Source organism: Sturnira hondurensis, unplaced genomic scaffold, assembly GCF_014824575.4.
Source record: "Sturnira hondurensis isolate 20B ecotype Veracruz unplaced genomic scaffold, ASM1482457v3 Scaffold0018728, whole genome shotgun sequence".
NCBI lineage: Eukaryota > Metazoa > Chordata > Mammalia > Chiroptera > Phyllostomidae > Sturnira > Sturnira hondurensis.
The window spans coordinates 3,976,182-3,988,458 of NW_028091359.1; the positions used below are offsets into that span (position 1 = coordinate 3,976,182).

The 12,277-nt window shown below is 39.8% G+C and overlaps 1 protein-coding gene across 1 annotated transcript in view; it reads right to left on the reverse strand.

The window, feature by feature from the left end:
• Positions 1-4,396: 4,396 nt before the first annotated feature.
• Positions 4,397-12,277, reverse strand: part of GDPD1 (glycerophosphodiester phosphodiesterase domain containing 1) — a 40,523-nt gene continuing 32,642 nt past the window's right edge. The window contains exons 7-10 of the mRNA XM_037070169.1: positions 10,646-10,779; positions 7,942-8,001; positions 6,042-6,093; positions 4,397-5,689 (exon numbers count right to left, since the gene is read on the reverse strand). Of these exons, the coding sequence (XP_036926064.1) occupies positions 5,531-5,689; positions 6,042-6,093; positions 7,942-8,001; positions 10,646-10,779 (405 nt within the window). The 3' untranslated portion in view covers positions 4,397-5,530. The remainder of the gene's footprint in view (positions 5,690-6,041; positions 6,094-7,941; positions 8,002-10,645; positions 10,780-12,277) is intronic.

Sequence of the window (12,277 nt, forward strand, 5' to 3'; positions counted from 1 at the left end):
ATGATTATGACCACATAAAAATGCCCCAAACTACCCATTATAACAAAAAATAGAAAGTAGAGCAAAAAAATTAACAAGTAAATGAGCTGTGGAATTACTGTTTTTTAAAAAGTCCAGGTTGGTCTCTGGATCACATCCAAAGCAAAGCCATTATCCCTCTTCCCTCATTTGGTGCAAAGGAGAAACTCTGGGTCCCTCCGCCAACTGCAAATCAGCAGTGAAAGGTTTTCCTCCTCAAGAAAGGAAGCAAAATTGGGAGAAGAATCCCCTGGACCTCAAATGACCTGTAGAAGATAGGAAAGTTTTTATTTTAAAAATATTTTCAAAATCATTTACCCCTATTAGTGTGCAAAAATTAGAAAAACCTAAACAAATTTGAAAAAGTCACTCATAAATTCCATCATCACAACGAATATTTTGATAGCTATCGTTTCACTTTTATTATTTTATTTTATTTTTATGATTTTATTTCTTTATCTCTAGAGGAAAGGGAAGGAGAGAAATATCAATGTATGGTTGCCTCTCGTGCATCCCCTGCTGGGAACTGGCCTGCAACCCAGGCATGTGCCCTGACTGGGAATCGAACTGTGATCCTCCGGTTTGCAGGCCCGTGCTCAATCCACTGAGCTACACCAGCCAGGGCTCGTTTCACTTTTAAAATGCATATGTGTAAACATTTTTGTTTATGCAGGATACAGCTTCGTGGCACAGTCTTTGCACTTAATATTTCACCTCGGTAGATTAAAAACAATATTTTAATTATATCATTATGGGCCTATCATAATTTATTTAACCAGTTCTTTAAGGCTGCACATTCAGGTTGTTTCCAACTTCTCACTCTGCACATGTATCTTTAGGCAGTTGTCCTATTATTTTCTCAGGATAGTATTCCTAGCACTGGAATTTCTTAATTAAAATATGTATTCAGATTGATCCTCAGTGTTCTGCCAATTTACATTCCCACCAACAGTCCACACACGCCTGTTTCTCCGTGCCTCTCAACAATGCTTTCACGCATGTCCATCTCAATTGGAAACTAGTATCTCACTTAACGTTTTTTTTTAAACATACAGGTCTTTGATTACTAGAGAGAGTAAACATTTTCTGTTGACTGTTTACATTTGTGGATTATTTGTCCGTATCTTATGCCCCTCCACAACCATTTACTGTTCTTGAAAAGTTTTGACCAAAAAGGACCATAAACCTTTAAGGAACTGACTGAATGAAAAAGGCTTAGATAAGTTCAGAAAGGAAGGGAGGGAAGAAGGAAAAGAGAAATCAAAGATTATAAAAGCAAGAGTTCATATATTAAGTAGAAAAACTAGGAGCAGCTCTGGTCAGATTGGGAGTGGGTAACCTGCTCAGCCTGCTCCGAGCCTGACCACCCACTCACCCAGCAGGAGCTGTTTAAACCCTGTCTTCTATCTTACGGCTTCAAGAAACTACCTTTAAAACTATTGTTACCCTGGCTGGTGTAGTTCAGTGGATTGATCGTGGGACTGTGAACTAAACAACCACCGTTTGATTCCCAGTCAGGGCACGTGCTTGGGTTGCAAGGTCAGTTCCCAGCAGGGGACACAGGAGAAGCAACCATACATTGATATTTCTCTCCCTCTCTCCTTCCCTTCCCCCCTAAAGATAAATAATTAAAAAAACTATTGTTACAAATGAGAATAATGCATTTGCAATCCTTCTTAAAAAAAGATTTTATTTATTTATTTTTAGACAGAAGGGAAAGGAGAGAGTAGAGGGAGAGAAAAATCTGTGTGGTTGCTTCTCACATGCCCCCCATCAGGGGCTTGGCCCGAAACCCAGGCATGTGCCCTCACTGGAACTGAGCTGGCAATGCTTTGGTTCACAGGTCAGTGCTAAATCCACTGAGCCACACCAGCCAGGGTATATGCATTCTTTTCATAAACAATACAATGAATTAAGTTATGCCTGTTTTGATAGAGTTCTGTATTTTCTAAAGAAAATGAAGGCGTAAGTGCCTGGGAAAGTATGTTATCATTCCATCTCACTATGGTATGAACTATGTTATTTACAACATAGGCAACCCATTCACGAAGCAAGTAGAACAGTGCGTAGAGAAGGAACTAACATCGCCTCCAAAGGGCTGGCTTTGCAAATCATCCCTGTAAAACACACAAAACTCCTAAATCCCTTCCTCCGCACGTACCCTTTCATCCAAGGGCTAGTTATGCCTAAGGCACAGCCACTCAAATGCCTATCTGTCATTTCAGAGCAGCATATTCATCACTTTACCACCCACTGGTTCCCCTCCTCAAGTGCCACATTTTCTTGCAGCTTTGGAGTTGGCAGTGACTTTCACTTCTCCTTTTGGGCTCAGCTAGTCACCAACACTTACTCCTTCTTTCCTTTCAGAGACACGGAGAGTCGATGTTTCCCGACTCGCATCGCCACTACCTTTATCTGGAACTCTGTTACTTCATGTCTGGATTGCCACAAGTCTCTCGTCCTATAGAGTGTTGCCACATTAATTTTTATGCAATCTAATGTCAGTTGAATTTGTTTAGCCTTCTGACCTGGTTTCTGTTGTATCTGGTCGAGGCTTCTATCTTTATTTTAGATTCAATGTGAGGGAGGAAGAAACTTTCCTCTAACCTCAAGGTTTGTTCCACGGGTGTAATAATTGAATCTACACGAGACAACAGGAGAAAACTGCATGTAATACACACATATGCACCAGAACCCCCCACACGAGAGTCAGGGTACCCACATACAAGAGAGTCAGGGACAGTAAGTTAAAATGAGGTACATATGACATCCGAAACTAAGGATGAGGTAAGGCACCTTGGAGTGTCACTGCAGGACAATAAGAAGAGCTGATGTTCAGTAATCAGTAGTTTACCCTGCCGTATAGATAGGTCCGAAAAGGTTCTCTTCAACCCTGGTTGGTGTGGCTCAGTGGATTGAGCACCAGCGTACAGACCAAAAGTTTGCCAGTTCAATTCCCAGTCAGGGCACACACCTGGGATTCGGGCCATGTCCCCAGCTGCGGGTGTGTGATAGGCAACCGATTGATGTTTCTCTTGCACATTGATGTTTTTCTCCCTTTCTTTCTTCCTCCTTCCCCCTTTCTCTAAAAAGAAATACATAAAATCATTTTTTAAAAAGGCCGCCTTTGAAAATCTTTCATTACGGGCAGAGCCCCCGATTCAGACTCTCCTAGGGAGTCGTGGGGGGCGGGGGGGGCAGAAATCTCTCTTGGGATCATAGGGTCTTGCTTGCCTTTTACAATTTTCTTGTTTTTATTCATTTTTTAATTGAATTTATTGCGGTAACATTAGTTAATAAAATTACATAGGTTTGGGGGGTACAATTCTATAATATCTCATCTGTATATTGTATTGTGTGTTCACCATTGCTTGCTGTTAGCTCAAAATAATCTGCATACCACAGAGACATATCTTGGGGTGATTCATCCTGAACCCCTATCATAGATGATCTAACTTTCCAAGTGTTCGTTTCTCAGTGCTATATAAAAGAGGCAGAAAAGCTAAACATTACTAGTGGCTTTATGAATTTTCTTGGCACGGTCTAAGCATTCTTTTTTATTTAACTTTTATATTTTTTAAAAATCACAGTGCACATTCGATAGCATTTGGTACTAGTTCAGGTGGTACCTGACAGCACAGGGGTTAGACAATCACACAGTTCACACAGAGGCCCCCCGATGCGCCCAGACCCCAGCCAACACCACCACTCTCCGCACGCTGACCTCCTTTCCAACTCAGACCTGACCACTTCAGTTCTCCTCTGGTTTTGGTGCCTACTCTCAGACTGCTATTTCCATTTTCCTTTAGGCACTGAAATGCTTTTCTCATATTATTGCCTAAGCAGTTTTGGTTCTTGTTTTTAGTGTCTAGAGTTCAGCCACCTACTCAAGACATTAAGACTTGAGTCAGAACAAACTCTTCAACTTGGCACCGCCCCGCAACTGGCCCTCTTCTCCGCTGCAGACTCTCTCTTCACTATTTGCTTCTTAGTGCGCCTTTCCAGGGCCGCCGTATCGCACAACTGTAGTGGTTTTCCGTATTGGAACATGCGAAGATGCACGTCTCCGGTTCGCCCATCCCAGCTCTGCAGCTGTTCTTTCTCCACCGTGTGGCTACCAGATGCTCACCCCAATCTCTAGAACCAGCCCTCGCTGGAAATTAGAGTTTTCATAGCCATTTAATAGATTTAATAGATTACCTGTCCAAGCGCCAAGAATCAAGTTCTTTGCCATAAAATGTTTCCAAGTTCTCTTTACTCTAGGGAGAAATCACAGGTACATTCATTCATCAATTCATCACCTCATCAAATTCTGTAAAAGAGGATCTACGAGGGATGTGTAAATTCACAATTGCAAACAACAATGAAGAACACTTACTTTGTTCTTGGTAAACTTTATTTCAGTTTAAACAAAACAGCAAATGTTACTGTGTCACCCAGGGATAAGGGAGAGTAAGACCATCCTTCACAGCGGTAAACCGGCGAACTCCAAATGAGAGCCGAGATCTCATTAAAAGACCCTAACTGATCCAGAGCATATTTGCCTCCCAAAGAGATCATGAAAATTAGTGGAAAAGACTGGAAACAGATTTACATGAGGTCACATCAGAAAACCTGAGAAAGTGATAGCTAATGCTTTGGGAAATTCTGTTTCCATGTTAATACTCAGAAGAATAAATTCTTAAAGATCAGAACAGGTAGTTTATACTGTAAGTGTTAAAAACAATGTATATACTTCCATCCATTTCTTATTATTAGGACTCAAGATATTATTTAAAATCTAGATGTAGGCCCAAACACTCAGTCATTGCCCAAAACGGAAAATTTACATTTCTTTACAGGAAACATAAAAATATGACTATTTGAATCTTGTGTTAATTTACAATCGGTAAGTCCAAGTTTAATGTTTACAAAAAAAAAAAAGACACTGTTACACACCTGGAGAAGATCCTAAATAGAATGCCCATTAACAACAGCAACCCAGAAATCTAATTCAGTCTATGGATTTTATTTGTGATCAAGTAACAAACGTTCGGTTTCTCTGTGAGTCTGCTTTCTTTTGACACGCACACCTTGTCAGGTAACCACATCACTGATTCCCAAGCTCACCTTCCACTGAACTTTCCCCCAGTAACTAGTCTAGAAATAACACGACAATTCAAAATAGCTGGAGTGAACTTCAATGGCTTTGTTTTACTAACTAGCTAACTTTATTCCAGTGAAAGTATGAAGTTATCCAAGAGTCTTCAATTCCAGAATTACTTATAATAATAAAATCAGATACAGAAATCTTGATCAATAATCCTCTACTTACATCTTACAATCAGTTATTTCTAAACAATTTACAAATGCAAAATATGCAATATTATTTAAAATAAATACACAATATATTGTGTGTACATTCTCAGACAGGCTTAAAAATGAGGTAATAAAACTTAACTGATTAAACCTTTTACCATTCTGGAAATGGCTTAGGAACATGATGGTGAAATTTTTTTTTCCTTAGGTCTTCTCACGTTTTCTTTGAATGCTTCTGAGGACTACCTTTTCTGTGCTGAAAACCGTGTAAAAACTCCTTAAGCTTTGTCGGGTAATCTGTCATCACCCCGGTCGCTCCCAGGTCAAAAGCCCGTTTGTATTCTTGTTCTTCATTTAATACCCAAACATACACCTGGAAATTAGAAGCGTGAGAAGGATGAGAAGAAATGTTAAGACAGAAAATTACTTTTACAGTAACATTTATCCACTACGACCTCATCACACTTAAGAAATAATCTTTTAAACACGCAGTTTTACGAAACCATCACTGTGAACCGGCACTGCCCCAGCCCTGTTGCCTGCCCATGAATGGACTTTCTCCTGTTCACTGTCAGGCGGAGCTTAAGGTCTCCTGTACGTCGACCAGCAAACCCGTGTCAGCAGAGTGGGGACCAAATTAGGTCAGTTAACAGTCCCTTCCCCTTACACTTGAGTTAAACCGGTAAACTATGCTGGCGCCAAGATGCATCACCCCAGAAATTTACCTGAATGCCCCGGGCTGTGAGGTGGTCAAACAAAGCCTTTCTCATTAGTAAACTAGAAAACAAAAGGAGAACAGGTTTAGGTGCTTCTTAGCCCCACGAAGGACTAAAATTAGTCCTTAGTTCTAATTTAGTCAATTTAGAGTTTGTAATTCCTAGTTAAATTTGATCCCAATGCTTCTGCAATATAAACAATGCAATATAAACAATGGCCTCGAATAAGAACTGATGCTGTGGATGCATTTATATTTAAGTGCTGGATCTCTTTTCACTGCTGCTGGTTGCCTGCTGGTGAATAACCAGGACCTTCTTTCTGCTCCTTGCGGCCATTAGATCCTCGAGAGACTCATTCTTATTGGAGCAGCTCAATGCAGTCTGCATTCCTAAATTTGCAAGTTAAAGTAGATGGTAAACTTGGGTCAAGTTCTATAACATCATAATTCATTTATAGAATGATTAGTCTTATGTGAGCTCTCTTAGAAACCTAATGTCTATTCACTATACTGTGCTATATATAGCAAAAAAGCATTTCTTTTTTAGCTCCAAAAAAAACCAACTTAAAAGTGAACTTTTAGAATATAAATCTCTTGAGCAAGCTGGGAACTAATTCTACTGAAAAGTTACACATCTCATTTCTAGTCTGTTAATGTTTACAAGAATGATTAAAGAACAAAAACTAAAAATCATGTGCATTTAATCATGTGAATTAAAAATGTGTCCTTGAAAACTAACATTAAATCAGGAATAAAACAAAAACAGTAAGCCCTGTGGCACAAAGAAAAGATGAAATTAGTTTTTCATCTCTTTGAAGGAGGAGCTAAATTAAAAAGGCTGTCACTAAGGACTATTATTTAAACATTCAAGGTTCCATTTTACAACAAAATATCGCATAACACATGGTGTGTTTTTTACCTAAAAATAAACTCAACACGTCTTAGAAATTAAGGCATTTTCTTTAAAGTAGATTCCCAGCCCTGGCTGGTGTGGCTCAGTAGGTTGAGTGACAGCCTATGAACCAAAGGGTCACTGATTTGACTCCCAGTCGGGGCACATGCCTGGGTTGCGGGCCAAAGTTCCCAGCACAGGGCATGTGAGAGACAACCACACATTGATGTTTCTCTCCTTTCCTTTCTCCTTCCTGTCCCCTCTCTCTAAAAATAAATAAAATCTTTGAAAGGAGGGAGGGAGGGAGGGAGGAAGATACCCACCCTCATTATAGGTAGGGCTTCCTTTCTGTTAAATCTTGGTACAGATTTTTCTGAGAATGTGCCATTAGTCAATATACATTTTACATATACTGTATCACTATACACACTTCTTTTATTATGTTTTTTTTTAATAGGTGTAATTTCAAAAAAGATTTATTTATCTTTAGAGCAGAAGGGAAGGAGAGAAGGAGAGAAATATCAATGTATGGTTGCCTCTCGTGAGTTCCCTGCTGGGAACTGGCCTGCAACCCAGGCATGTGCCCTGACTGGGAATCGAACTGTGATCCTCTGATTCACAGGCCTGCATTCAATCCACTGAGCTACACCACCCAGGGTTTTTATTACATTTTTGATTAGAGGCTAGAGGAAACAAGTTAGAAGGGACTGAATGGTTAAACCATATCCTAGACCTGCCATTAACCAGGCAGATAACCCCAAGGAAATCATCTAACTTTGGGTGGGTTGGTGCTCAGTTTTCTCCTGAAGTTCAATGAGATTATCCCCCCACCCCCCCCGATTCCTCAGTAATTAAGTTAGTTCTAAATGATTCATACACATCCATTTGTATAGTGGGTATTCAACACATCCTTGTTACAAATTGCATGTAGAAGGCCCACATTAAATTGAAGCATAGTGTTTAACAGATACAGCTAAAACAATGACTCGTGTGTATACCAGGAAACTAAAATTCTTACATATCAGAAAGCCAGATGAGAAACTTCTGACCTCTGGACATTGTGGCTGGTTCTTTTAACCTGTGACAAAATAAAAATCTGAATCATAAATTAGGAACAGTATGATAAAATAAAACAAGTTCAAAAAAAGTTAAAACTAAAAAAACAAATGCTAAAACAAACTAAGTGCCTTGCACTTAGTTTGTACTTAAAAATATTTGTAGAAGGACAAACATAAATTAAAGCCCAGTTGGGGTCTCTACTTCTACTGATTTCAGGCTTTTTGCGCCACTATTCAAAGGTTAGAGAAAAAAGTCCCCTTTCCAGGGACCCTGAGTGCCCAGGGCTCACACCTCTTCTCTTCGTTTTTCGGTGAAGCCTTGTTCTCTTGCTTTGTCTGCCACACTCTAGTACAGTGTGCAGCAGATTTACACACACGGCCAAATGAGACAAAAAACCCTCGAACAGCGTGGTTTTTTATTTTCCCTTTCAACATTTGAAGACAGAGGCCCCGTGCTGTCTGATTACTCTGCTACTGAGAGAGCACACGGCTTTCAGAGCTCTGCTGGGTTTCCTCTCCACTCTCTCGGGCGCCTTGAGCGACCTCCACCTGTGCTACCACCTCGCGGCCGTGCCCAGAGGGAATCTCCGAGCAGCCTCTCCTCCGTGAAGACGTCTCAGCTTCGAGGCTGAACAGGGCAAAGTGACTCTCAGTCTCCCCAGGTCTTCATTTCTTGTTCTCTTTCTAAAGCCACCTATCAATATACTCTTAGTATATAATCCTGATTAGCCACACTTAAGTCCACTTTTTTCCTTGCTCTGAATTCCGTTTTTATTGGAAGCTCTCTGAATAAAATTCTTTTTTCTCTAAGTCTAGCCAAGGTGGAAAGTCCTGGTTGCTATTTCAGGAATCTCAGGGATTTAGTATCTCAAACCCTAATTGCCTCATTACACACAAATTATTATGTTGTCTTAGGAAGTACCCATTGTCTTCTATAAAACAAACAAAACCCCAAACATTAAAACATATACACATGAAATTCTACCTGTGTCTTAATCCATAATCATTTTTCAGAAACAAGATTAATTCTATGAAATTTGTTCTTATATCTGTATTTGAATAATATGCGCTCCTAAAATGAACACACAGAGGTCATGTAAAAAGCACAATAGTCCATTCCAGGCCAAGGGAAAGCTAAGTACTTTAGGAATAAATGGTTAGAAATCATTTTACTCTAGCAAAGGAAAATTATTTCTTTAAACAAAAAGTGATTTCTGTTGTTTTGTCTGAGAAATAGCTACAAAGACTGCTAACAAATATACCTGGGAACAGATAAAAATGTTTATCACTAAGAAACTCAGACTGCCCTGGCTGGTGTGGCTCAGTGGATTAAGTGCCGGACTGCAAAGTAAAGGGTCACTGGTTCAATTCCCAGTCAGGGCACATGCCTGGGTTGCTGGCCAGGCCCCTGATGGGGGGCACGTGAGAAGCAACCACACATTGATGTTTCTCTCCCTCTCTTTCTCCTCTGTCTAAAAATAAATGAACAGAATCTTAAAGAAACACAAAAAACAAAACTCAAACTGGCCAGAAACATAGATGCTGAATACAAGGGTACTGACCAAACTGCTTTGCTCACCAATATTTTCTAATGATTAATGACTAATATTCCAGCCTGATTTTTCTAAAGTTCTGTTTGGGGATGAAAAGAGTTTTCATACAGGTGAAATCACATTTAAGTGGTCTCCCCGGGAACTCTTGAGTTCCTTTGTCATGGCTTGGTGGTTATTATTATAAATTTATAGTTAGAAACAACATTCTGAGGGTGCAGGATCATGAGATAAAGCTATCTGTTTTTAATAATAGTGATAAAGATAATTTAATGAGGAAAAACCTATCATTTACTGAGTGCTTATTATTTGCCAGGCAATGTTAAGTGTTCCGTGTTTTTTTCTTTGCAGGAAATTAGTGTGTGAAAAGCAAGGCTTCGTACCCTATAGTTACGCATACATGGAAGTATCATAGATAAACAGATTCTATCATTTTCTGTCTCCATCTCCAGAGGGCTTTTTGGGGTTGTTGTAGTAGTGGCTATTTTTCTTCCTAAATGTATTAACACCAGTGGTGAATTTGAAGTTTAATGGAAGTTCAGCTTTGTACATCTGTCCATGAATGAGGAAGAAAGGAAGTTGGAGGGCAATTGTTATTGGATGTTAGAGTAAGGGACTTATTAAACTTCAACAATTAAGCTCAATTCTTTTTACCTAATTTTAAGAAGTATTAAAGAAAGTCACTGTTACAGGAGATGGGTCCAGATTAAATGCTTATAATCCTTTATCATTCATTTTAAAGAATGTGTCTTGATTATGTCAGAAAACACTGCTGCCCCAGCCAAGCGGCTCAGTGGGCAGGAGCACTGTCCCTACACCAGAGGGTCGCGGGTTCAACTCCCAGTAGGGGCGCCCACGGGAGGCGGCAGATCCGTGCTTCTCCCTCACACTGAGGTTTCTGTTTCTCTCTCTCTCTCCCTTTTTCTCTCTCTAAAATCAATAAATAAATATTCTCAGGTGAGGATTTTTAAAAAATAGTATTGTCAATATAGGTCAGTTAATCAAACATGGAAGTAACTACAGCAATCTATTCTTTATCATTAATATTGATATTAAGAAACTTTGTCTTAGTCCTCCTGCAATTGACAATTGATGAAAACAGGTAACCACTTACTTCAACATGATAGACGGCATTGGGATTTCAAAAAACTGTTCTCGAATGGGCACAAAGGGCAAGAGACCAGTGAAGAACAGGCCGAGAATGAGCAGAACACGCTGTAGACTGAAGAGTATGGGAATGTCTGAATTCTAAAAGACACAGACAATATTAGGTTACTTTATAACTGCTCAAATAAAGGGGATTATTTCACAACCTTCAAAATTTCCAGACTGTATCTTGACATCTATTAAAAGCAGTCCCTGAGCCCTGGCTAGTGTAGCTCAGTGGATTGAGCGTGGGCCTGTGAAGCAAAGGATCGCGGTTCGATTCCCAGTCAGGGCACATGCCTGGGCTGAAGGCCAGTTCCCAGCAGGGGACACACGAGAGGCAACCATACATTGATATTTCTCTCCCTCTCTTTCCTTCTAAATATAAATAAATAAAATCTTTAAAAAAAAAAGCAGTCCCTGAATTATCAATATCCAAATGCACCACACTTAGAAATGGCTCATTGGTGAGGAATGGGTCAGTGTCTGTCTTGGAGCCCCACAGTGTTAACTGATGATATTCAAGTTTCTGTATTCCCTACTCTGTGGTTTTATAGTCCTGCTTCTGTCTGTTGGTAACAGTGCTTAACCACTGGGGATTAAATACACCAAATCTAATGGAACAAGACAAAGAAGTGATGATGCAAAGAAGTAACCTTACTTCTGTGGAAAAATACATAACTGTATCCATATAGAGATATATAGTATACTGTTGCAAATATATCATCCCTTAACTATATTACAAATCAAATATAAATAGGATTTTGTAAACTAGCCCAAGAATCTAACCACCATTTTAAGTTTCTGTTGGAAAATGTGTTTAAGATCTCCAAGCCCTTAGAATGCCAGCTTCCTGTATGTATGGACCCTTTTCTTCTTACAAATTCAAGCTCTAACCCCTATGAACAACTCCCCAAACACCCTTCTCCCTGGCTCCTCCTATATTTGTCTCTAAAACAAATAAAAATTATGATAAATTTGAATTTTCTGTATAAAAGTATATTGAAAAATAATATAAAATTAATTTATTTTAAATATTAGCTCTAAATTACCCACCTCTTTATTTAAAAAAAAATAGAGTAAATAAGTTTGAAGATTTCTTTTTCCCCTGTGTCTGTCTGCTTTGTAGTATTTTCAGCTTATTTATATACAGGTGTGTCAGCTGCAACACAATACACAAGTCTCCGATTTCTGCAAATTCATAGCTTAAGAATAACAGGGCTTATAGGAAAAAGGGGGTTGGGGGCTGGCCCTCCAAACTCACGCAACTTTGGAGCCAGAGACCTAAAAGCAGTAACTGGTGCTTGTGAAGAGTCACGCGGGGGCTGGCGGGAGAGGGTGGAGAGGCTGCGGCACGTAACTAAAGCCTGCCCGCCCTAACAAGGGCCTCCTCTGTACTTTAATGGCATGCTGCTGCTCTGCGGCCTATGTTTGCCTCGTTTGCTAGTAAGGAGGCCTTCCCAGAAGAACTCTTCATGTTTCGGAATTGCTACTTCTGTCGTACTTCCTCTGCACTCTCACTTGAACTCCAAAAGGGTCTTCGATCCTTAAGGCTTTTTAACATCCCGAATTTCACATTCTCTTAGCTGACTACATAGCT